At 36.9% G+C, this 27,359-nt stretch overlaps 1 protein-coding gene across 4 annotated transcripts in view; it reads left to right on the forward strand.

Annotated features, from left to right (window-relative positions):
• Positions 1 to 7,871: 7,871 nt before the first annotated feature.
• col7a1l (collagen type VII alpha 1-like) overlaps positions 7,872 to 27,359 on the forward strand; it is a 96,365-nt gene continuing 76,877 nt past the window's right edge. For 3 of the 4 annotated variants that reach the window (XM_073814666.1, XM_073814668.1, XM_073814667.1), the window contains exons 1-4: positions 7,872 to 8,189; positions 14,734 to 14,917; positions 24,355 to 24,535; positions 25,645 to 25,804. In XM_073814666.1, the coding sequence (XP_073670767.1) occupies positions 14,842 to 14,917; positions 24,355 to 24,535; positions 25,645 to 25,804 (417 nt within the window). In that variant the 5' untranslated portion in view covers positions 7,872 to 8,189; positions 14,734 to 14,841. The remainder of the gene's footprint in view (positions 8,190 to 14,733; positions 14,918 to 24,354; positions 24,536 to 25,644; positions 25,805 to 27,359) is intronic. The other variant, XM_065289680.2, reaches the window with a different exon arrangement.

Genomic DNA, 27,359 nt, shown 5'->3' on the forward strand with positions numbered 1-27,359 from the left:
ACAAGCACTCGTACTCTAGGACACGGCGAAGCCGCGAATACAAACACTTGACGCTTAACAGTGCGTTGACTGATGTGTTAAGAGGTTTGACGTCCTCTCTCTCTTCCTCTTCAGGTGCTGTCAGTCGAACAATGTGTGTTTGGCCTCTTTTTGACATTCATCAAGTTCAATGGGTTCCTTACCTCATTGAATACCAAACACAAACTATGTGCTTCTGGATCAGGGCCATAACAAGCACCATAACCTGCCTGGACTATGTTCATACCGGTTTTGGATGCCTTTTATGGCCCTACTGATGCCCATAGTATTTTACGATCGCCATAGCACCACAGAAGGGATTGTTACTTATTCATGAAGTGCCATCCATGAAATACATTTTACCTTTTTTATGATTTCCATTGTTTTATTGGTGTCATTTGGACTAAAAAGTGTACATACTTTCAAATACTAAATTTGTTGTGCCACATAAAAGAATGAAAGCGATGTCTCACTGCATAAAGTACGCTTTGGCATTACCCTTTGAAAAGGTATTATATGTAGCATTTAAGTGTAAATGTGTACATTTGGTACCAATATGTACCCCTGAGGAACTAATAAGAAGTCTTTAGGTGTACCTTTTGAAAGAGTACCACCTCAATGAGAGCAAATGACAATTTTTGACCACTTTTTTGCTATTTCTAACATTATATATATGTGTGTGTGTTGTGTCAGACTCCTTAAGTGTGTTCTCTGTGCGAATGGATGTGTTTTTTTTAGTGCTGTTGGCAATGACTACATGTGTATCGGCATAGTTTATGTCTTGTTGGGGATTGAGGAGGGCTCACACACATACCCGCCTCCAGTGGATACATCCGAGTCTTCAGGTTGCCTTGGGCAACGATGCCTTGAGTTTCTGGAATAAGAGAGCCTGCCAGTTGTGCCACAGGTACTTGCCAGATTGAAAAGCGTTCATATTTAAACACGCATCATTTGGTTCTTTTCTTCAACCAAAACTTTAAATGAGGCACTTGTGTTTATATTACATCAATCAATAGCTTTTCCCCAATAGCAAAGCTCAGGCAGGCACATTATTTAAACACGGACTTTGAACACATTCCATGTCAAAAACACAATTAAAGTCGAGTCGGAAAGGCACTGCAGGGGCAGAATAATGAACCGTTGGGGGCATCGGAGCACAGAAAATGAACTTATAATTAAGATTTCAACATTGCATTAAATCTATACATCATCAAATTGGAATTTCTTTTTCTCAGGAGCCTGTAAGGCAATAGCTCTTCATTATTCAGACCTGAACACCAACTTTCTGTTATTTTGGGATATTAAGGATGCATTTAGCAGTGTGGAGCTCTTTGTATGATATATATTATGTCAAAAATAGTTATTCAGACAGACACTTTAGATAGACAGAGGTAAGAGACTAACGTGCCTGTGAAAACAAGATATTCGTACCGGAGGAGCAATTACCCATCATGTTACTGATGTTTTTACAACACCGTGTCAGCAACTCAGCCCAGCCCTGCGAATTCCTATCTGTGACTGACAAGAGATTTTTTTCGGTGAAATGTTCTTTGTTTTCGTCTCTCTTGTTCTGTTTCGCTTAAGCCTAAAGCTTGGAATGAATCGAAGCACACTTCATCTGAGGCGTGGGGCCTTTTATGCATTAAAACTTTGCAATTAGCTGCTAGTTTGTAAAGACAAGGCCTGTTGATATTTCCCGAGTTGATGAGCCAAATCAGCTTTGTTCAGCACTTTTTCTCAATGCCTTTAATTGCTTAATGAAGCACTATTATGGTACAATTACTTTTTGAGCTGTGAGGCTTCAGATTAAACCAGTTTGCGTAAACTATCATCGCTGTCTGCTTATAGATGCAGTATATACATAAGGAATATTTGACGGCGTATATTTTGCTAAGACATTGCTCTGGTGGTTATTTTAAGACATTTGACCGGTCAGGTGTGTTTATCAAAACATAATACCTACCCATGGAACGTTTCTCAACCAATCAGAATAAAGAATTCAACAGCCCTGTGATATAATGCAGAGCCCTTTAAGAAGAGAGTGGCGTCATCTCCGTTCCTAAATTGATGAGCCATTTGTTTGTTTTTTTTCACTTACGTTTTTCCCTTTAATGTCCTTAGCCCTGTGTTTTGCAAACCCTTTTTGAATTTTTTATATATAGTATATGGGTCAATGAAGTGACGTTAATTATTTTGTGTCCGTATGGTAAATGCACTGTAAAAAAATTCCGTAGAAATTGCAGCTGGGTTGCCGGTAACTTACCGTAGATTTAAATGTATGTTTCTTACTGGCAACATTTTGTTCAAAGTTAAATGATCATTAAACATTTACAAGTCTTTTGTCTTTACAGAGTAAAACTAAAAAAACAGCATCAAGCAAAACATTCTGGGAAACAAAATCTGAAGCAAAAAACCCGAAAAAGGTTGATGATGATTTCTGTTTCCCAGAATGCTTTGCATGAGGCTGTTATTGTATAGTTTTAATCTGTAAAGATAAAGACTTGTTAATATTTAAAATTTATTTAACTTTGAACAAACTCTTGCCAGTAAATAACATAAATATAAATCTACGGTAAATTACCGGCAAACCAGGTGCAATAACATTGTAATTTCTACTGATTTTTTTACAGTAGAAGGGTTAAAATTTAAAAATAAATTTGCAGATTACTTGCATACATTCTCTTTTTTGAGGACCAAGTCTAAAATTTCTGGTTTTATTTCATTTTAAAAGACTATTTGGGGGATAATTGCAAAAATGTCATGTGGTGTAACCGGTCTGTGTCAGTTGGTGTAACTAGTATTTTTTTTTTATGAAAGTAAAAATACATTCACAATAAAGTGGAATAAAATACATATTTACATACATTTTTTTTATTATTTGTCAAAGATTATTTAAAAAACAGAGCTGTTTTCAGCATATGTCAGAACAAATATTAGAAAAACGCATTAAAATGTACATTAAGAAATAACTATAGGGATGCATCGGTACCACTTTTTAAGGATAGAGTACGAGTACTGATATTTTTTCCCTGGTACTCACGGATACCGATGCTTGTTGTAATGTTTTTTTTTCATGTGGCAATTTTCTAAGAACAAACAATTTATTTTTAACAACTTTAACTTATATTATAAAAAGCAAATCATTCTTATGTGCTTATCATCACAAATTTTCAAGGCCAAAATTTCACAGTGTCCAGTAACCTCTAAAGGGCAAAACCAAGGACGTAATGTAATTTTTACCTGCCTGTCACAAAGCTGTCAAAGTGCTAAAGAAATCACAGACGACAAGACAATCTAATTTGTCATAAAGTGTCATAAAGTACATCACGTGAGGTATCGGCCTTTGGTATCGGGGTCATTTTTTCGAGAACGAGTGCATGAGCTTGGTATCGGGCCCGATACTGATACTGGTATCGGTGTATCCCTAAATAACTAATTCATTTTTACAGTTACATGCCATCAAGGTAGATAACATATTTAATATTTCTCATTCTTTGGCGAAATTGGCGGTTACACCATTTGACATTTTCAGGTTCATTCAGTCTTAACTTTCATAAAAATGGTGCAAATGTAATTTTTTTATTGCATAAAATTTACATAAAATTAACCTGATGCATGCTTTTAAAACAAGTATTTTCAAAAGATTTTTGAATTTCTCATCTTGCCTCACCGTTTTTGTCATACTGTACAGTATTTTCTGTAAAGTTCAAGATAATCCACCTGTTGACCATCTTTGTTACATTTCATCTATTTTCCATATGTGACCCTGGACTACAAAACCAGTCATCAGGGTCACATTTGTGAAATTGAGATAATGCATCATCTGAGGGTTCCAAAAAATTAAAATACTGAGAAAATCGCCTTTAAATTGGTCCAAATCTTCATGAACATGATGTTTACTTAATATACTAATGATATTTGGCAACAAAAAACATTTTTTTTAAATTTTGACCCAAGCATAAGGCAGCTCCTGTTTACTTGTTTGGAAAAATATTGTTTGTTGAAGTCTTGTATTGTATTTCAATAACATATTTAAAACGATCAATACAATTTTAATACAATAATGAATAAAGCTTAAATCACATGCTGTACACTAATCAAACTATATGTAATTATTATTGGCTATTTTAACTGAAAGGTGGGACTTAAATTTCCACAGCTACCGTGTTGAGCTTTGTAATGACCTTGTACAGTATACTGTAGGATTATTTGATTTAATAAATCTGTATAAGAGCATGTGGGTCAGTGAAAGATGAAAAAAGGTTAAATATTGACCAACACATCTACGATTGATGGATAATATCCAATGTAACCAACAAGCTTAAACTATTTACTTTAAGGCAGTATACACAAATCAGATTTGTGATTCTTTTCCTCTCATTGTCTTGCATCTCTCATTGTCCCTCCAGACATCCAAAGACAAAAGGATTTATTGCGCCCTGTAGATAGAGCTGACCCAGTGTCTTGAGAGGTCACGGACATGAAAGCCTGACCTTACAGTGCACAGCAGCAAGTCTCGGCACACCTGTGGGTCAAGCAAGAGGACACTGAAAATCACTTTCTCTTTCTGTGTGTTTCTATTCATGCAATCTTTTCCTCCTCAGTGACTTTAATCCGACATCACCCTATAGGGCTCCAGGAGGAACATTGAATTACACTGTGTGCCAAATTTCTTTTCTAAACTCTGAAATGTTGTATCAAGGTCCATAGCTCCATATATTATGCATTGATCATCTATGTGCTGGATGTAGAATCGATGTATTGCAATTATTATTAGGTACTCTATAGTACCTGATTCTGATTGGTCGACCAATGCATTCTCAAGTGTTTGTGTATTGACCGTAAACATTTCTACTTTTTACGTCTGTGCTTAATAGAAAATGCAAATATCCCTTTAATGAAAATTCTGTTTACCGCCTAGCTTTTTTGGGGGTCTTGAAGGTAAAACGGTTATTTGCAAATGAGTTTTGTAAATAAGGCACATTTTCCAGTGAGCCTTCTTTCATATCCAAAAAAGAAATCCATTTTTCAGAGGAATTTAATCAAATTTAGTGATATATAAATATCTTTGCATTAAGTATTTTTTTACTCCATGTTTTATATGTTTTCACGGTTAAAGCGTAAACCTCATTAAATGTAGATTTTTCTTAAGAAAAAAACACATTGAATATCTCATGTCATTTTGCTTCCCACATTTAAACATCTCATTTTAGGGATGTTTACATATTTTATTACATGACAAAGAAAGCAGTACAAAGAAACTAAACTTAAAACACGTTTTGAATCGCTTGCTAAAGTCGTAAAAAAGTGGCACCACTGAACTTTTTAACACTATACATGACTATACATTCTTTTACATGGATGCTGCATGCTTTAATGCCTATATATTTCCCATCTCTGCAGGATGATCGTATACTTGACCTTTGACCTCGAGGGTCAGAACAGTTTCTTCAAGCCTGCTAAGTTATAGCGTGTCATGAATGACAGCTGGCAAAAACCAATAAACTCAATCTTTTGCATTCCTCTGAAAGACTCTCAAAGAAGACCTGTCATGTGACTTTCTTTTGAACGGGTCTGCTGTATGTTTTACCCTGCTGTTCCTCATGAATGCACCTGACCAGGTTAAGCTTTGGCAGGTTTATTTATGAGACACATGGGTGTTTAAACTGTAGTGGGAGGTACACACCAAACACAAAGCATCGCATTCCTCTCTCTAGATTACTGCTTAAGTTGAATATTTTTAACTTGTGCGGAAGATGTGTTTGAGTCGAATAGTGCATGATTTTCGCGTCAGTCACGGCGCCCAAACTGCAAATTTTTTTTTTCAGTTTTACTTAGTATTTTTGTCTTGTTTTCAGTAAAAATATCCAAATATTTTGAAATCAAGATGCATTTTTTTTTTTGATGAGCAAAATGACCTAAGAAACCTGTCTAGTTTTTAGACAAAAAATGTCAACAAAGATTTATTTGACATTTTAAAAAAGTCTTGTGAAATATCCCCTTTAAAACAAGCAAAAAAAGTTGCTTTTTTGCTTGATTCAAGCACAAATTCACTTAAATTGTATATTTGGTCTAAAACCTAGATTAATTTTTTTAGGTAATTTTGCTCATCAAGAAAATGCATCTTGATTTAATTTTTTTTAGATATTTATACTGACAACAAGACAAAAATACTAAGTAAGAAAGTCATGTTTTGCAGTGCAATTTATGTAATTTGCATCTCCCACACAAGTTTGTATCTATTCACATTTATTCACGTCTTTGCATTGACTATGTAATCTACTGTACTCCCGCAAATAGTAAAATTTGCTTCATTTTATAATGGTACCACTGCAAAAGATGAATTCAAATCAACATATATTTTTATGTTACTTAAACTTAAAATACACTAGTCAACATTTAACTCTTTCCGAAGAGTTATCTCGTCAATTAAGAGAAAACATTTGCATAAAAAAGTGTTCCTGATGATTTTTTATGTTAATCTGCAATACTGCAATTACCCAAATTATGAAAAAACTGAAGCCAAAACGTTATTTACTCATTTTAAACTCTGAGTATGTTTTGATAATCGTTCTGAATCTGATCTCTAACAAAATTCCTTCACAAAAATGCAATTATTTGCTAAAAAAATATTTAAGAGTTTATAAGCAGAGAAAAAAATATGAAACATTTTTTTTCTTGTTTTGTTTGTTTATTGTTTGTTTGAAAGCAAAGGGTCTGTTCTTTCAATTGATATTTGTATGTTTATATATTTTTACAAGAACATTTCTTGGAAGGCATTTTGTGAAACTTTTGTAAAAAACACAAAAAATGCTGAATTACTGAAAGTGGATTAACAGTCTTAAAAGTTGTCCAAATACCCTTAAAACCAATACCCGTTCTTGTCCACTGCAAAAAATTATTTTCAAGAAAACATTTTTTCAGTATTTTTGTCTTGTTTTCAGTAAAATTATCAAAAAATTCTTAAATTTTGATGATTTTTCTTGATGAGCAAAATGACCCAAGTAAATAAGTCTAGTTTTTAGACCAAAAATATCAAATAAAGTGATTTTGTGCAAAAACAAGCAAAAAAATCTAGATTTTATTTTTTTATGGTTGTTTAAGAAAAATTTTCAAGATTACCCCATTGGCGATTTTTGGCTTGTTTTATGCACAGAATTTTATAATTTTGGTCTAAAAACTAGACTAATTTTCTTGGGTCGTTTTGCTCATCAAGAAAAAGCATCTTAATTTACAAAAAACAAGACAAAAATACTAAGAAACTTTTTTCTTGAAAGTCTTTTTTTTAGTGTAGGACCAGTGGCGACTGGTGACTTTTCTTCCTAGGGGGCGTGAATTCAAAATATGTGTTCGCAGTGTCATGTGTATTGCTCGTGTTTTCAAAATTTGTGTTTATTGCGTCATGTGAACCATGTGCATTGTAAAAATAAGTGCCTGCTGCACACATGTCAAAACCGTTTATGATAAAAGAGACACTCATGCTTACTAAATATTTGAAACAAAGTATCAGGCAAACGAGAGCGTCTCTTTTATCATAAATCCTTTAGACGCGTGTGCAGAAGGCACTTATTTTGACAAGACACGTGATGCACATTTATCTTGACGGACTGAACACATATTTCAAAATGACGAACACAAACAGGGCGGGGTACATGCGCCCTCAAAAAAGAAGTCACCGGCCGCCACTGCTTAGGACAACTTTCATGAACGTTTTTGATCCACTTTAAATGTTGACTTGAATTGACTTGCAAGTTGTTTAAACTTCATGCTGCATTTTTTACAGCTTTGTCACTTAACTTACATAATTCCTGCAATTTTTCTCTTTCTGTCTCTCTCCCTCTCTCTCTCTCTCTCTCTCTCTCCTGTCTGTCTTTCATTGCCTAAACTGTACTGTAAGCCAACTTGTTGTAGCTCTTCCACACCCCCTAAAACTTTCCCCTTCAGAGGTATTTACTTCATTCATTCACTCACTCCCACTTTCTCCTCCATAAACTTTCCTCTGAGGCTCTCTTGGATTCCTACACCCCTTGTCCTTGGACTGTGCCTTACATCATCCCGTAACCAATTTTTAGATTGGATTATTAGCAGATTGAGGCCGATTCAAGCATTCTGTGCATTCTGTGGATTCAGAGTTTGGGAAAAGGATCATGGTACCGTGTACAGTATCAGAGGTGAGTGAAGGTCTACTTTAATGTAACTCTAATTGATGACAATTTGTGTCTTCCACAACTCTAATTTTGCAGCTCATCGCTTCACAATACAAAGGGTTGTATATCCATCTTGGACACTGCCAAGTTTCTCTCCTTTTATTGTCTCTGTTGATCGCTCTGGATGTGGGCCAGTCTCCTACTGAAATTGTGCTGAATGCTCATCATTCTCGTTCAACTTACTCAAACATCCGAGTACACGGCTGCCCAGAACCAATATGACGGTTTTGAGTTCGTTTATTTGTTAATGCATTCTGTGATAAAGTAATTGCGGTACAAAATAAGAGACCGTTCAGTTCGCCGTATATGCCGTTCCACTCCATTTACCGGCTTTGAATTGTCCCACTAATGCAACTAAAAAGCCTTGAGAGTGGAGAGTGTGTCGGTGATGTCTTTAGTCGGATAGCATTTTCCTCCCCGTGCATGCTTTTAGATGCCCTTCAAAGTCGAGCATCAGCGCTTATAGAGGTAGAGCATAAAGTCACTTCATTACTGTACGCTGGTAGCCTGCCTTTCACGACCGATAAGCTTTGGTAAACAACGTTATTTCCAGCTTCGTGCTGTATTGAGTGTGTCTAGGCATCTGTGTTACAACAGATGTTGTGTGCAGACTTGCCCTCACTATCTTTAAAGCACGTTTTGGATACTTGGTTAGTACATGAATTGGCTCTATTGAACTTGTAGATTGGTTTCTATTTATCGCTTTTATTTCGCACATACATTGGTTTCCAGGCTGTCTGGTTTGATGTCCCAACGTGCGCACTTAAAAACTGTTTTGGACACTTTTAAGTAATATGTTTTTGGGAACATCCAATTTAAAGCTACATAGATAATCTTCTGTGAAGGTTCGGAATGCAGAAATGGCTAACAAACAGTCGTAAAAAAGAGGCCAACTTCTGTGCCTTTATAATCCTTCAAAGCACACAATCCAACTCGCGGGTCAGCCTGCGCTCGTGAGATTACATTCTCTGCTGCATGACTTGCCTTATGCAAGCCGCTATGCATTAAATAGATTGCAGGGACATCAGAGGAATATACACTGAGTCACGGCCGTGACACCTTCCCGTCTGATCCGCCACACTCCGAAGTCCAAACGCACCGATTCAAAGTCTCTACAGGTGTAAAGCCGACTTTTGCGTGCTCGAACAGGACAGAGTTTGACTGGTATGTGCCGCGTGCATTACAGAGCCCCTAAGATCCTTTGTGAAAGATCTGGCAGCTTTCCACTGCATCTGTGATGGGAAAACATGCTTGCTTAGTACGCCGAGGTTGTCTGACCTGCTTAAAGGGCCTGTGATGACACCTGCCAGGACATAAAGTTCTAGCGGTACAGCATGCAAAAATTTTTTGGGAGTTGCACGTACTGTACACCCAGGAGAAGTTGGAGTTGGAGTCACCAAGCCCTTGCAGCCACATTAATTTTGTGGACTGTCAAACTCGCTCCCTGTGCATTAGAAGCGGCAGTCGTGCAGTAAAGCATTGTATTAGCAAGCCTGCGCCGTCTGACACTCCTGTCTGTTGGCTGAACAGAGACTCGCTGGTTGTAATATTCCCCACAGATGTAGCCTGACAAAGCCACGGCAATTGTGTGCAAGATCATTGAGTCCGTATGGTACGTTGTTAGTTACAACAGTATCTGGAGTGACAGTCTTTGTGAGACTTTCCACCTTCGAATTTTGTATTAGGGCACATATTATGCAAAATCCACTTTTACAAGGTGTTTGGAAATAAATGTGTGTTGGAAATGTACAACCCTACAATAAAAAAACTACCCTGTCCTTCTTTTTAATTTAAAATTCTCATTGGACATGCTGTTTTGATTCTCTTGTTAATTTGATGTCACACAAGCAAAGGCCTGCCCACGGCCACTGACTGACTGGTTCATTTTACCCAAAAGCTTTTTTTATTTGTTTATAAGCGCTAATATGGCTAAAGATACTATTATCTCAGACTGTATTTACAGGAATCAGATCTATTTTTAACCAAAAGCGCTCACTTTCTGTCGGTAAGGGTATACCTCATTTGGGTACACAGTGCTTTTTGCATATAGGGGCATTTTGGACATACTATAACAAATGATCTGTTAGATATTTTGAGCTAAATCTTCACAGACACATTCTAGGCACACCAGAGACTTATATTATATGTTGTAAAAATATGCATAATATGTGGCCTTTAAAGGCATGATCTTTGAAAGCCAATGTTGACATTTGAAATCACCTTAACAAACACGCCCCCACCCCAATAGAATCTGGACCTTCTTTTGATAGACCCGTCCCACACAGACGCAACCCAGGAAACGATGTTGGTTAGTAGACCCGCCCCTTACTGCTGATTGGCTACAAGTGTGTTTTGGTGTCCTTTTCCAAAGTGTTTTTCAAAAATCACGCACCCTGTCTTTAAAGTAATCACATTGCTAAAAATTGTGTATTTGCAATGTGTTTAAGGTTCAAAAAACATATTATTGTCCACATACCATAAATTATTGTAGCTCCTCTATGCCCCGCCTTTCTGAAACGCATCGATTTTTACAAAGCTCATCGTTCTGAAAAGCTTGGGGTGCTCTGATTGGCCTGCTATGCAGTGCATTGTGATTGGTCGGTTGTGATTGCTCAAGCATGTGACTGAAATATTATGCCCCTTTCTATATTTGGAAGATCCCTGAGGTATATGTTGGTACGTGATTTATACATATCTGTACCTTAAAGGGATAGTTCGGCCAAAAATGATATTAAACCCATGATTTACTCACCCCCAAGCTGTCCGAGTTGCATATGTCCATCGTTTTTCAGACAAACACATTTTCGGATATTTTAGAAAATGTTTTAGATCTTTCAGTTGATTAAATGTAATGTTACAGGGACCACCCATAGTCCACGACCTTCAAGTCCAAAAAAAGTGCGTCCATCCTTCACAAATTAAATCCAAACGGCTCCAGGATGATAAACAAAGGTCTTCTGAGGGTAATCAGCGCGGTGTTGTTGTAGAAATATCCATATTTAAAACTTTATTAACGTAAATAAATACCCTCCGGTAGCGCCGCCATCTTAGTCGCGTCCGAATTCAGGATGAGAGCTTACGCAGCCTATGGAGGCTACTCTGCTGCTGCTCTGTCCGAATTTGTCATACGTCACTAAGAAAAGTGCGTACACTACGCTAATACTCTCTCCTGAATACAGAGGAGTCTCAGATGGCGGCGCTACCGGAAGGTATTAATTTTCGTTAATAAAGTTTTAAATATGGATATTTCTACAACAACACCGTGCGGATTACCCTCAGAAGACCTTTGTTTATCATCCTGGAGCCGTTTTGGATAATTTGTGAAGGATGGACGCACTTTTTTGGACTTAAAGGTCGTGGACTATGGGTGGACCCTGTAACATTACATTTAATCATCTGAAAGATCTAAAACATTTTCTAAAATATCCGAAAATGTGTTTGTCTGAAAAACGATGGACATATGCAACTCGGACAGCTTAGGGGTGAGTAAATCATGGGTTTAATATCATTTTTGGCCGAACTATCCCTTCAATTGTACATATTAGGACTTTTTTTAAGGGTACCATCCCGGTGACATCTTTTATAGCCCTTTTTCTGTCTCTTTTTTTGGCTATTGCTACAAATATACCCGTGCTACTTTTGACTTATGGTCCAGGGTCACATATGGCGCTTTTCCATTGCATAGTACCCCAAGGTTTGGTTTGGGTCAGCTTTTTTTTGTGAGATTTTCCACTGGGTGCAGTACGTAGTACACAATACTTTTTTTAGTACCACCTCGGTCGGGGTTCCAAGCGATTCGAGCTGATACCAAAATGTGACGCGAATACACTGTAGAACACTGATTGGTCTTAGAGAATCGACACTAAGGGGTTGTGTACACCAAAACTTTTACGCCCGCGGCCGGCGCATGTTTTCAATTGTTTCCAATGGAAGCTCTGCGTTTTTCAAATAAGCCAGCATCTAGCGAGTTTTTTCCGCGCTGAAAACCGGCGCTCGGCGGTTTTTCCGCGCTCTGCGCTGAGCGTCGAGAGTTGAAAGAGATTCAACCTTGAGAGAAAAGCTTCGCTCGTCAATGTCAGTTCTCACACGGCCGCCCAATCACAGTGGAGGAGGGGCAGGACATTACCACAGCAACCAACCGGCTCGCAGCTGAAGGATCACAGCTACCAAAGCGCTCAGCTGAAGAAAGCTGGCACTCAGCTGAAAAACAGCTGGCATTCGGCGTCCTCAAGGCGTTTTCAGCCACGTTTAAAAGTTTTGGTGTGTCCAGCCCCTAACAGCGGCATCGCTATAATGTAAAAGATTTGCTTTACCTTCATGCTAGCTTGCGCTGTCTCAAGTAAACCTGCTGTCATCTGTGCTTTGCTGTAAGTTCCCAAACTCTCTTTTGGCGATAAAAAACATCCACAGGTTGAGAATCAGGAACACCATAACAGTTTTTTTCCATACTTGCAGTTTGTGGCGGCACATTCGCGATGCGCAACTCCGCATATATGTTTAAATGCAACTTAAATGAGGCTCAGCGGAGTGCGTTGACTGACGCCACGGGTGTTTGTACAGAAACTGTCATTTGAGACAGAGGTAGTGAACACGATGTGCAAACATCTATTTGTGGTGGTCAATTTTAATTTTGTGGCGGACTAAGAAGTAAAGGAATGTATGGGAATGTACAATGACGCTCTTACTTGTATAATGTCACAGCAGTAGGCAGCGCAAATCTAACGAAATGCCTATAATCCCTCCCACTATGAAGTGTTACTAAACTGGAAAAGCTAACCAAGCCTGTGGGGTACTATGCAATGGAAAAGCGCCAATATTGTTGTAGTAAATAGGTGGTCACATCATTTTGAGTGTAACTTTGACTACCGATGGTCCTTTAAGTTCTTAACTTAACCGAAACCTTTGACCTTTTGATTTGTGAGGTTGTGTCTTTCCATCCAGATATATTAAATAATTTTCAAATAATATGATAATAATGTTTTATAGCAGGAGCGATTCTAGAATTTTCATTTTGGGGGGACTGATCCCCCCAATGAGGGTATAATAAAAAAGAATAAATAAATAAAATAAATAATTGTTTAAATACAGTGTGCATGAATGAATATAATTGCCGATTACGTCATATTACCCCACATTAGATAAATATTCCTATATTGCATTGACTACATACATTACTGTCACAGATGTAAACATAATGTAATGCCAAATTTAAACTTTTCTATTTCTTCCTCTTCCAGCCCACGAATTTGCAATGTACGTTAATATCTTTTTATATTTGTTTTTAATAATGTGCTGCGCTGGCACATGTCGAAATAAACACATCGATTAACTGTGAAATTAATTATTGGAGGGAGTGAAAAATCGCATTAAATTTGGACACTCAAATGTATGCAGTATTCCACTGTATAGATGGGTTAAATGCGCTGAAAGTCATGGGGAAGAGCTAAAGTCTGCCATGCTGCCGTTTTAATATGAAATTTAAATGGGATTGAAGCGATCACGTACCCGTTTACAGTAGTTTATGGAGCTAACATAGCAAAATTTGGGTGGTGGGGCTTTATGGCCTGATGACGCCCATGTTTAATACTAATATCTTTGGGATGTAGTGCAATGATAATAAAGTATAAGTTGGGGCAAATCAAGGCTGTTATAGTCTATGAAGAGAACCAAACATGGTTTAAGATAAGGAAGCTTCAAACTGCATACAGTAAGTGCATCGATAAAACCAAAACACATTTATGTTGCTACGTAATCCCAAAAGATCTGAGCTCAGCCCTCCAAAAATGTAAACTGAGTTTAAATGCATCATTGCAGTCTTTTGATGAGAGTTTTCATGTAATTCAGCCTCATGCTGATATCAAGGATTCTTAAAGATGTTAAGAATTGCCTCTCTTTCAATTCATAAGGTTACATTTGTATTCAGTTGGCCACTCCCCCACCGGATACTGAATTTGAATGACAGATAGAGGACTGCAATGCAAATCCATTATTGATCCAACATCTATCATCTGATCTTTCCGGAGAAAAATGAGATATTCTGTGTATGATTACGTTTATTTGGATCAAATTTGAATTAGTATGTAAAACGCTTTTCAAAAAAAAAAAAACATGCTATGATTATTCCTTGAAAGAACTTGAATGAAGTTCAAATGTGATTCTCATCATCTTGTATGTAAACTTTAACTGCACAGTCTTTTATTTTCATAGAACAGCTGAATCTTATCATCAAAAACAAGAAAATGTAATCCCGCTCTAATCGTTGTGCCGTACCGCAGTCTCTTAACCTCCTGATTCATTTGACTCCTTTCTGTCTCCATCAGACTTCTCTTCATTTCTTAACTAGGCCTGCGCAACCATATCTGACAGCATAAATGTGTCGGATTATACAGGCGATTTTCAACAAAGATTTGAGCGATTACATTGACTCCGCTAACAGAACAGATCAAAATGATTATTTTGAAGGTGTGTGTATGCATATGTATGACGATGCCTATCTCTCTCTTCGCAGATAAAAGGGAGACAGTATTGCTGCTAAAGAAAGCAGAGAACAAGCCCGTCTCAGGACATCGGTCCAGGGTAGAGGATCTGCCAGGAGAGAGATAACAGAAAGAGAGAGATGGGATTGTGCAGCATGTGGATCTTCCTCTTGTTCCTGTGTTTCTCTCATCAAAGCGTCTCTGCAGAAGCTGAAGGTAGTCTTCTGACTAATGCTATCTACACGCCAATGGGTCTCTTCAGTGTCATGAGAGCTCTTGATAACCTTGCTCTTCAAAATCCAGGATACAGGATTGTAATAGTTTACTATTGCCAAAAATTTCTGTATCAAATGCAAAGGATCGTGTTTGGATTATACACTCATAAAATGCTTGTATATGCGTTACATAAAAAAATCCTGGGTTGTTTTAACCCATTGCTTGGTAAAATATAAAATGATTCTGGGTTAATATGACCCAACGGCTTGGTTTGTTTCTTTTTGACCCAACACTGTGTTGAAAATACCTTACAGTATTCAATGACCCTAAAATTATGCTTGATATCTAAACTGTGGCATTGTGATGGGTACATGGTGCTGTTGTGGATGTTGCAGGTTTGTCTCCTAATCTCCTAAAAACTTTTATAGCCCATTAAACGTTGCTCTTTGGAAGCTCATGTTGCTTAAATGAGTTTTCAGTTAAACATTATCTTAGTCTTAGATTTGTGTTTTACTTAAAATTCCATCATTTATGTAAAATAGACACAAATGCGACAACTATTGACGTGCAGTTAGTGCACTAAGCTATAAAATAAATGTTAATAGCATAGCCCAGATAATTGGGTGTTGTAGAAATGTATATTATATTGATTATTTCTCACACTTATCTTGACAAATCCGACCACGGTTTGTTAGAGTAAAGATTTTTTTGGTAACACTATACAATGTTGTTGTATTTGTTAACATAAGTAAATGCATTGAACTAACAATGAACAATATCGTTTTTCAGCATTTATTAATCTTTGTTAATACCACAACAGTTACCTGTATTCATTTTAGTTCATGGTGCATTAGGTTAACAGTTACGGAACATTCACACGGGGCGTAAGCGTTAACGCTTAATGGAAGGCTTGTCTGAAGTGTGGCCAACAGCCAATCACTGTGGCCGCAACACAAGCTCCGGTCTTCCATAAACGTAATTGGCTGGCTCTGCCTAGGTTATTTGCATAAGGCGATATGATTGGCTGACGCACGCGTTGCCGCTTGAAAAGTTGAGAAATGTTCAAGTTCTGCCGCGAGCAACGGCACTGACGCGGTGCAGACGGATCCACAATTCAGTTCGCCAACGCTTGACATCACCCATTAAAAGTGAATGGGAAGCCTCAATGCTTACGCCCCGTGTGAATGTGCCGTTATTACTTTTGATTTAATAAAGGTATTACTAAATGTTAAAGGAAAACACCACCACTTTTCAATATTTTACTATGTTCTTACCTCAACTTAATTGAATTAATACCAATCTTTTTCAATGCGTGCACTTTAAATTTTTGTACAGTGTTTCTTGAATGTGTTGGCATTTAGCCTAGCCCCATTCATTCCTATGGCTCCAAACAAAAGTTTTATTTTGTGGCACCATACTTACTCATGTAACAGTCTTTAAATAGAAAAAACATAGAAGTGTTTGGTGGCTTCTAAATTCATCCCTTTTTGGAGCTATAGGAATGAATGGGGCTAGGATAAATGCTAACACATTCACATTAAAAGTGCACATATTGAAAAAAGATAGGTATGTATTAATTTGTCTAAGTTGAGGTAAGAACATAGTAAAATATTTAAAAACGTTGGTGTTTTCCTTTAAAATATATCATGAACTAAGATTAATAAATGCTGTAGAAGTATTGTTCACTGTTAGTTCATGATCGGCCTCACAATGCCACAGCTTAGATATCAAGCATCATTTCAGGGATCTTGAATACTTTAAGGTAGCAACTGGGTTATTTTCAACACAGAGTTGGGTCAAAAAGGAACAAACCAAGCCTTTAGGTTAAATGTTTATAAATAATGTTAACAAATACAGCCTTATTGTAAAGTGTAACCAATTTTTTAAAACCCCAGAGAAAATATGAAATATATTGGTTTTATTGTTTGGGGGTCTTTTAGAAGAAAAATTTTAACAAAAGTTTCATTTTTTTAAATTTTGAATATTATGTTTTTATTTCAACATTGAGCCAACATATATCAATACAAAAAGACAACTCTGAAGATAAAGGGTGATTTTATAATTATTGAACTACATAAATTCCTCCAGTTTTAGATTTTATTGTAAAAATTTGATACATATATGTTTAAGCCAATGGGCAATTGCTGTATGATGATCATGCAGACAATGAAAGGGTCAAACCGTTTTTTTTTTTTTTTTCATTTTATCATATTGCTGACTGACATTTTTTAAGAGGTTTGCCTCTTTGCTCTATTGGCTCCTTTGGTTTAATACCTTGGGCCATATGGCATTCCTCAAATATTGTATTTAGAGGGTAAGTTAGGTTAGACAAATGTAAACATTTTACCCTCTCTTAAATCTTGTCATGCCTGGGTACACTTTCAGAAACAAAATGGAGGAAAGGTAAAAAGTACAGCTTTGTACCTCATTTATATTAGTTTATGTAAGTACCTTAAATGTATACCAGATGTGTACATCATTTTGAAAAGATATTGCCCCAGTTTGACCATTTTTTCTAACAGTGTAGTGAGCCCTCAATAGAATCACTCCTAGTTCATTCTTTCTTATTTGTTCTGCAAGGAACAGCCACCAAAATGCAAAATATCCTTTGGTGCATATACCGTAGGAAGTACTTTTGCAGGGATGCAGGGATCTTAAATCACATCCATGTGTGTCAGTGCATCTGTCTGTCTGCACATCTGAGTCGGCTATACAGCACAAACACACGGCTCCCTGAGTCAGCAGGCTCTTCTGTGGGGCATCTGCACACCTCCTGCAGCTTTATACCTCTGGCGTGAGCTTTAAATCACTGTATACCTCTGTGATTTCCTTCTCTACTACCGTCTGCTAGAAATCTGTGTGTGTGTGTGTGTGTTTGTTTCTGTGTGTGTGTGTTTGTTTCTGTGTGTGTGTGTTTGTTTCTGTGTGTGTGTGCGCGCATGTAAGTAGAAGAGCGAGAATGTGAAACATATTGAATTCACGCAGGATGGTTTTAAAAGAGTCTGTCAGGACCAATTACTGACTCAGTCACTAATGCCCTGAAACACAGTCATTTTCTACACCTCTTCAAAATGGCTGTTTGCTGTGACAGACACTCGACTGTGAAATGGAAAGAATTTGCTCGCTGAGGTCACGACCTTGTATTTTCTGCAGTGTCTTGTCTATTTGCGTCCATCAACAACAAGTTAAGTGTAAAAGTGTGAACGTGACATCAGTCATCAACCTAATGTATACAAGCAGTCTGTTATTCTCCACAATCTGTTATCATGGTAACGCCCCTCCAATAGGTTACAAGTGGTCTGCTTTAAAATCATGCACATTTTCCTTTAATAACCTTATTCCAGGTGGCTTTATGAGTCAGCTCTGAATAAAGGCCATGCAAAATGCTGAAATATCACAATAAATGACAATGTAGTTTTAATACTTCAAAAAGTAAAAGTTTTTTTTTATTATCGATGCGGATAATATAGTATCTGGCACATGGATGTTAGTTGGGATGCATGTGCAACTGTGCATGATAATGGTGATATTTATTTTATTAATGTTTGTTTACATTGTTAAAATGTCTGATTTGTTTTAAGCAAAAGCAAAACATGTCTGTTTTCTTTCGAGAGTTGTTGAGATACTTTGTATTAACATTTTAACAAATTGTCTAGTTTCAATTTAAATCGATCTTAGAAAAAGAAATATTGCATAGCATATCAAATAGCACAATATTTAGCATGCCATCTATATCGTATACCGGTTCATATCGACTATCTATATCGTATACAGCATGTAGTAAACATACTTTAGTAGTGTATCATGTTAAGCTGCATCATCTTTACAGGCCGATTATTTTAATCTTGCGAAAGATGATTTTAGTGTAATCCTCACTGCGCACATACTGTATGCACGATCTGTGATTGAGTTGCATTTACTGTCGAAAGTAAACTAGAGATACGCCACTGTTTATCCCAGATGCTGAAATGATAATATAGGTGCGGTGAGATGCTGTCGGGTTAAACTGAAGAGACAGGTGATCTGTACTGTAGGTGGAATAACGAGTTTGTTCTGACATGTAGGTGTTGTTTTGTGCCATTGTTCCGTGTTGTAGGTATCGCTGTCAGTGCTGATGAATTTGAGAGAGTTACTGTGTCCCATTGGCCTATTTATACTACTCAAGTAGGATTGTGGCAATAAACTGTAAAAAAATATGGATGTAGTGTCCGTGACGTCACCCATAGGTGACCCATAGGCTGTAAACATATATTTTCTTGTTGTAAAGTTGGGTATTTTAAAGGAACACGCCGACTTTTTGGGATTTTAGCTTATTCACTGGGGGGCTTAGATAAGTGCATAAATACCCTATTCATCTCTGTGCATCCTGTAACTCTGTCTGACGCACCCAACGCTAGCCTTGCTTAGCACAAAGACTGGAAGTAAATGGCTCCAGCTAACATATATCACACTATATTCTCAGAATGCCCAAGTAGCAGTGCTTCGCTTGCTGAGAATATAGTTTCCAGTATACGATTAAAAGATGGCTGTGTCTCATATGACCTTGTTATTTGTACATGTTGTGACTATACAAACCACAACATATAAATAGGAAAATGTTGGTGTTATTTTGTCACTTATTGGGAGCAGTATGCTAGCTGGAGCCATTTACTAACAGTCTTTGTGCTAAGCTAGGCTAGGGTGTGTCAGACAGAGTTATGGTATGCATGGAGATGAGAAAGGTATGTATGGACTTATCTAACTCTGGGGGATACGGTGAATAAACGAAAGTCCCAAAAAGTTGGCGTGTTTCTTTAACATGGAGGTCTATGGGAATTGACTCCCTCTTGGAGCCAGTCGATTAAATGCAGTTTAAGTCACTTCCGTATTGGCTTTATCAGAAAGATCGGAAGGTTGCCCCTTGGTTGTGGCCAAGAGTAATGTCGGGGGGATTTGTACAATTATTGCTTTTAGTTTCTCCCTTCAGGTTAGATTAAAACATTATAATATGAAGTGTATGGTACAAAATGGATAAAATGCTAAACTCTTAAATTATTTATTGGACAAAATACTTTGGCAAAAAGGCAGACACAGTGTATACTGTTTTCTTCGAATATACAATGATAGAAAAACAAAAAGCTGCCCAGACAGCAGACAACTCCGGGCCCTGAATCGAAACCACATCAGATCTGCTGACTTCGGTGCAGATTTGGCGTGGAGTCGTCTGCTGTCTGGGTCACAGGTAATAAAGCACACACTGACTACAATTTTATCTGATATTAATATTTGTTGATCCTCTTTTGTGTTAACATTTTATAGTCATTGTCATGGGCTATGTCTTAATAAAGTTTGCAAAATATATTTATGTCTTTATTCATATTTATGAATAAAGACATTGATTTTGATTAATAAAACACTTAAAATCCTACTTACTGTCCCTTTAACACTAGTGATGGTCGATTTCGAAACACTGCTTCATGAGGCTTCGAATCGAAACATTTATGAATCTTTTTTTTTCGAATCATTTTTTCGGAGCGTGTTTCAAACTGGTCAAAGTCACGTGATGTTAACAAACGAGGCTTCATTACGTCATAACTGTTTCGAAAACGTTTTGGAAAAATCCGCCGATTAAAAAAAAAAATCCGACGATTCACCACTAGGGGGAGTTAATCACAAGTGACCAGTGACTAATATGGTTAGCTGAACTCGGGTCAGTTTATCATGCAAATTCATAAAACATTCATCCTTCTGACGAAAAACACTACCATTTTTTCTTGGTACAGATTTAATGACAAAAATGTGTATGATTAAAAAGGGAGTTAGTTTTAATGATTTGTTACCCATAAATAAAACTAAAAACACAGAATACACTTTTAATGATGTCTTAATTAAATAAAATATTTTTTTTCTTAAAATCATATTTTTAGAACAATCTTGCTATTATTTTGTAAAAAGTATAAATGTTTGGACAGATCTTGCTGCTTTTAAACAAATTTTGACCAGCAGGTGTCGCCAGGGTGTGTGTTGTTTCGAACGCTTCGAAAAACTGAATCAATTTTCGAAGCAATGGCTCAATTGATTCGAAGCTTCGAAAAGCTTCGTTTCTCCCATCACTATTTAAAACACAAACCCTTGACAGAGCTGACAAAATCGTGTTATCGCGTTATTTTCTCACCGTTTTCCGCGTGTAGATCCAGTGTTTTCAACCATGATAAGTAAATTCCATTTTTTACTTTTGTCCCGCTGCTAATAATGTTGTATATGTAAAAAATGTATAGCTTATTTGATTTTATTTCATTTTCATAGTGTTTAAACTGTTGAAAACTGTTTTATTCTCAACCATTTAAGTTTGTACTGTTGGTTGCTTTTGAAACATTTGATAAAACTGAAATTTAAAATAAAATGTAATTTCATTATTTTTTACAAAGATAAATGACAAAATAAGTTTGGAGTTAACGAGGTCTAGTCATATATATTTAATAAAACAAGTGTAACACAAAAATCTTTCTTGCTTTGTTGTGTTACTTTTGTGTTATTTTCGTCCTAGCTGACAGGGTCTAAAGTAACAATTCACTATGTTTAAAGTGAAATTATACTGAAGTCGTTTTACATTTGTTCCAAATTCCAACTGGTATTGATAGACAACACTTGTGAGTTATTGACCACAGCAAAATATATCTCTGTCTATAAGATTATCTTTTAAAATTATGTTTTTCTGAAAAATGGTTTCGCCCCTGCTCTCCCCTACTATTAAGGACTGATAGTATTTGAGGTGGACTGAGATTTTCAAGAATGAATGAATAAACTTAATAGCAAGATTAAAGGTACAGTGTGTCATTTCTGCATTACTAGTCTCTGTGATGACTATTCAAGTCCTAACAAAGCATACGGTTTACAGTATGATGTCATTCATTGCTCAAGTAACTAACAACTGTATGCAAAACTAAGGCTTAAATGCAGCAGATTTTAAATGGCATTCATCCTGAAGATCCTGTATCAAATACCTTTCAGGTGTTTTAACCCCACACCCACACCACTGAACCCAGAAGGTTAAAGTTTGTACATGAATGCAGTCTTCACCCCTGAGTTAAGATGCTCCGACTAAAAGTAGACAGCTGCCAAATTTCTCTTCTTTTCCCAGTCTATCTGTTTTTCTCCAGCATTGGCTGAATGCCTCTGGACCATCAGCATCGCCTGCCGAAAATATCCTCACTAGACCGTAAAAAAAGTTTGCAGGCTGAAAAATCACTTTTGAACTTCCATATTCCATGAAAGCATTTCTCTCCCTCCCGGTGCACTGTATGCTGTGTATCTGTGATAAATCACCGAAGCCTGGTGTATTTGTTTCCTTTATATGTGGGTGGCAAAGATTTTCCCAGCTAAAGCAACTTTTAAATGAGAAGGAATTTTTTTCATGTGATTTCTGTCAGATCATCAATAACATCCTGGTGTTTAATGCATATACTTTTGTTTGGAAAGTCTTTGCTTTTGGAGTTTATTATCACGTTGCTGGGGGAGAAAGAAAATGCGATTTCTTTTCTTCAGTCTGTAAATTACTAATGTGCATTTCTGATGTAGTGCCAACGATTTTTTTTCTGCACGAGAGCCGGAGGCGTTGAAAAGGATGTACTTGTCTGCTTCGGTTTGGTTGCATTTCAGGTGTGGGTGCGTAAAACCATTTTCTCCAGATGTGGCCGTACAGTGTCTGCTACTGTCTAATCTTGTACTTGGCATTAGTGTCCGGTTGTCTGAAATGGCTCGTCTGATTCATAGGACATCTGCAGTCCACTTAGTGCCAGCAGTTATGAGTTTCACAGCGATATTTAGTCAGTCTTGTTGTTATTGGTCAGAATAAACCATAACACAAGCAGCGGCTATCCGGTTTTCTGTGCCTTTTGTTGCTGTTTTTATTTGATGTGGTTTCTAAAGTGCAGGTGCATAATTTTATTCACAAACAATCTGTTTTTCTCTGAGTCTACACTGACATCTAATGGCGACTGTCACATAAATCAACATCACAGTTTGTGGTTGGATGTAAACTTTGAGCCCATCAACATTCAGTTTCATGCACCATTAGGTATTCCTCAATTAATATTGAATTTAAACTGCAGTTACAAACTTTTATTTTACAGTCCGTGATGGAACAAACCAGTAAATTCAACTTGAGCATTCTGTGTGAAATGGACCATTTCAATGTATTTCATTTATAATAATTTTTATTATCCAGACAAGAGTGTACATTAAATCATTAAAGAGAAAACATTGTCTGCACTTTTTACACATTTCTTTTCAACATATCACTAAAAGAGGGAAGAAAAAATGTAGGTTATTTCAATTTTATTACATTTATAATTCATCAACTTTGCCAAACTGTGACCAGTAGTTTGCAGTTTAAATATTAAAGGGATAGTTCCTCCAAAAATGAAAATTATGTCATCATTTACGCACACCCAAATGTCTGTGTTTTGCTGAACACAAAGGGAGATATTTGTAATCAAGCATGAAACAGAAGCACCATTGACTTTTATAGTAGGAAAGAAAAATACAATGGAAGTCAATGGTGCTTTAAAACGGTTTGGTTACTTCGGGTACTCCGGTTTCCTCCCACAGGCCGTTGCAACATGATCTCACAGAAATCCGTGTTCTAGTCATGAAAGATTTGATAATCAGTTTCCATGTCATGGAATTCAGCTTTTTTCCATAACGGGAGCACGGATGTCTCTTCCGCCTCACTCCCACGGATTTTCTGTATTGTTTTCTCGTTGTTTTTTCCTATTTTCAAATAATTGTCTCTTGGGGTTGGGGTTAGATTTGGATTAGGATGTACTTTTATGTTTATTGTTTTCTACATGTTTTTCTTCTGCTTTTAAAACTATTCTCGCCTGGAGTTAGAGTTGGGGTTTGGACGTCTAAATGTACATAAAGTGATTCTAACCCCAAGCGACAATGGTAAGAAAATAGGAATAAACAAGAAAACAATACATAAAATGACACTGAAAAGACATCTGTGATCCCTTCATGGATAAAGCTGAATTCCGTGACATGGACACGGATAAAGTGATCAAATTTTCCGTGACTATAACATGGATTTTCTTGAGATCAGGTTGTGCCAAAAACATGCAAGTTAGGCAAATTGGAGATGCCGAATTCTCACCCCCCCCAACCTGTGTATGGATTAACTTGTTTATGGATTAACCGGTTCTCGCCATGAGTATAGCCGGAGATGCTGGAATGCCGTAAAGAATAAAGAAAGAAAGAACGAAAGAATGAAAGAAAACGCTTTGGTTACACACATTGCTCAAAATATATTAATTTGTGTTCAGCAGAATAAAGAAACTCATACAGATTTGGGAGTAAATGATGACATAATTTTCATTTTTGGGTGAACTATCCCTTTAACAACTTTAAAACACAGCCAGTAAAGAGCATCAAGCAAAATCTCACTTGTTTTTTTACAGAATGTCGCACAGCCGTGCCTGCAGATATTGTTTTCCTGATAGATGACTCGTGGTCAGTGGGTCCATCCAGCTTCCAGCAAATCAAAGAGTTTATAGCAGACATCATCAGAGCTTTCCGGGAAAGTGTGGTGGGACTCGAGGGTGTTCGCTTTGGAGTGACTGTTTACTCAGACTTACCCAGGTAAAGTGTAAGCACGACAGTACAGTATACATAATGCACAGCGGGGGTGCAATATTGTTTAGAAGTGAATAATTATTAAAGGAATATTCCATTTTCTTAAAAGAAAAATCCAGATAATTTACTCACCACCATGTCATCCAAAATGTTGATGTCTTTCTTTGTTCAGTCCAGAAGAAATTATGTTTTTTGAGGAAAACATTGCAGAATTTGTCTCATTTTAATGGACTTTAATAGAGCCCAACATTTAACACTTAACTCAACACTTAACGTTTTTTTTCAACGGAGTTTTAAAGGTCTATAAACGATCCCAAACGAGGCATAAGGGTCTTATCTAGCAATACGATTGTCAATTTTGACAAGAAAAATAAAAATAAGATAAATAAAAAAAACTTTTCGTGTAGGTCCGGTCCAGCGCGACCTAACGTAAATGCTTAGTGACGTAGGGAGGTCACGTGTTACATATATAAAACGCACATTTGCGGACCATTGTAAACAATAAACTGACACAAAGACATTAATTAGTATCAGTTGACATACAACAACGTCGGAACGGTCCTCTTTCAAGACACTTGTAAACACTGGGGCGGAGTTTCGCGGTCATCCTCTGTGACCTCTTGACGTCATGACGTATTGCGTGGGGTCAGCTGGCGCATCACGACCGGATCTACATGACGAGAAGTTGTGGTTTAAAAGTGTATATTTGTTATTTTTACTGTCAAAAATGACAATCGTTTTGCTAGATAAGACCCTTATGTATGGGATCGTTTATAGTCCTTTGAAACTCCGTTGAAAAAAAACGTTAATTGTTGAGTTAAGTATTAAATGTTGGGCTCTATTAAAGTCCATTAAAATTAGAAAAATCCTGCAATGTTTTCCTCAAAAAACATAATTTCTTCTCGACTGAACAAAGAAAGACATCAACATTTTGGATGACATGGTGGTGAGTAAATTATCTGGATTTTTCTTTTAAGAAAATGGACTAATCCTTTAAAGAGGAATGAAACATTGCGAGTGTATACAGGCACTGTGCATGGCCCAATTGTATCTTTTAAATAGTTATATATAAATACTCCATATGGTTCTGAGCAGTCATGTGTGTCTCTGTGCAGGATGCGTATAGCTCTGACAGATTACTCGACTCTGGAGGAAGTGCTCAGGGCGGTGGAGGATGTGCCGTATGAAGGAGGAAACAGCCGCACTGGTCTGGCATTGGAGTTTCTCGTAGAGTCTGTCTTCAGTTCCTCTATCGTCAGAGACAATGCCCCAAAGGTCTGACACTTGAAAATCTTAAAACACATTTAACTCTCTCTGTTAAACAGTTAACCCGTCAATTAAGAGAAAACGCTTCCATGCCAATGACGAGAATTTCCGGCTTTCCACACTACTGTCAGTACTCTTCCGCAACTTATAAAACCTGAAAGTATCGCCCAAGTGTAAACAGCTGTGTGTCCGTGTATGTTTGAGGATCGCTCTAAATCTGATCTTTATCAAAAGTCTTTCACAAAAATGAAATTATCTCAGCTTTTTGCCCCAAATTTATGTCTTTGAAGAACCCTACCCATATTTGAGAGGTGATAAAAAGAGAACTAATGAAGGTAGGATAAAAAAATATTTTGTTGTTGTTTGTTTAAAACCATAGGGTCTGTGCTTTCATTTGATTTATTGGATGTTTATACATTTAAAAATATCATTAATTCATGGAAGGCATTAAACTTTTGTGAAAATCATGAAAAATGCTGGCACTGGCTGGTAACTTTTTTTTAAACGCTGGTGGGGAAAGGGTTAAGACACAAGAGCTTCTTTTTTATGATTAGGAGTTTTGACATTTAATTTGGATTTTCTGTGAGTCACAATTGAGTTAAATCAGATATAGGAGTAATCAAGTTCAATCAGAGCATCTGATACCAAACCACTTGCTCGCTTGTTGATGGCTGTTTGTTACTAATATAACTAAACCAATTAAACAAGCTTATTACTCTAATATGAAATTTCTCTCATTGCTTACTCCTCCTCATGCCATCCCGGATGTTTATGACTGTTTATTACGTGGAGGCCAGCATGACAAAGCTAAAAAAATTACATTCATCCATCATTAAACTAATCCAAATGACTTCAGTGCGTTAATACTGTGCTGTATGTCTTTTTATATGAAACAATATATTTGTGAGAGAAATTAATTCATGCGTTTTTTTTAACCAATCGATACATCTTATATCCATGGTGTGGTTCAGGCCGACAGGTTGATAATGTCATTTTAATTAAATTAATTAACTGAAGAAACAAAGTGATATATACAGTACTGTGCAAAAGTCTAGGCCACCATCACCAGCTTTGTTGTTTTAGCAAAGTTTTAATGTCCATCCATATTTATTTACTTTCTTCTCTTTTTTAAGATACAAACAGAAAGTACAGGAAATATGTACACAAAATTAAAAACAAAACAATTTTCAGAAGTAAATGTCTTCTTCAGGCATCAGTCAGTATTTAGTGTCACCTCTCTTGGCACGAAACACATCTTGAGCTTTTTTGAGGAGACATTCGACGTTCGACAAGTCATTCGATTAGAATGAGAAATTAGGATTAAATTTAATTTAGGTTTAAGAGATCCTGCAGCTGCCTGCTATTGCTCATTGTGCTAAGCAATGCTAAAAGTGGTAGCGCCAGACCCAGCGATCGGCTGAATGGATTCCAAAACGGTAAAAATCAAGTGTTTAACTTTAGGGGAGCCTAAAGGAGTGTCCCTTTAATATCCTGACTTTTGGCATAAAAATATATTTTTGACCCATGTATTGTTGGCTATTGATACAAATATACCTGTGCGACT

Source organism: Paramisgurnus dabryanus, chromosome 1, assembly GCF_030506205.2.
Source record: "Paramisgurnus dabryanus chromosome 1, PD_genome_1.1, whole genome shotgun sequence".
Classification (NCBI taxonomy): Eukaryota; Metazoa; Chordata; class Actinopteri; order Cypriniformes; family Cobitidae; genus Paramisgurnus; species Paramisgurnus dabryanus.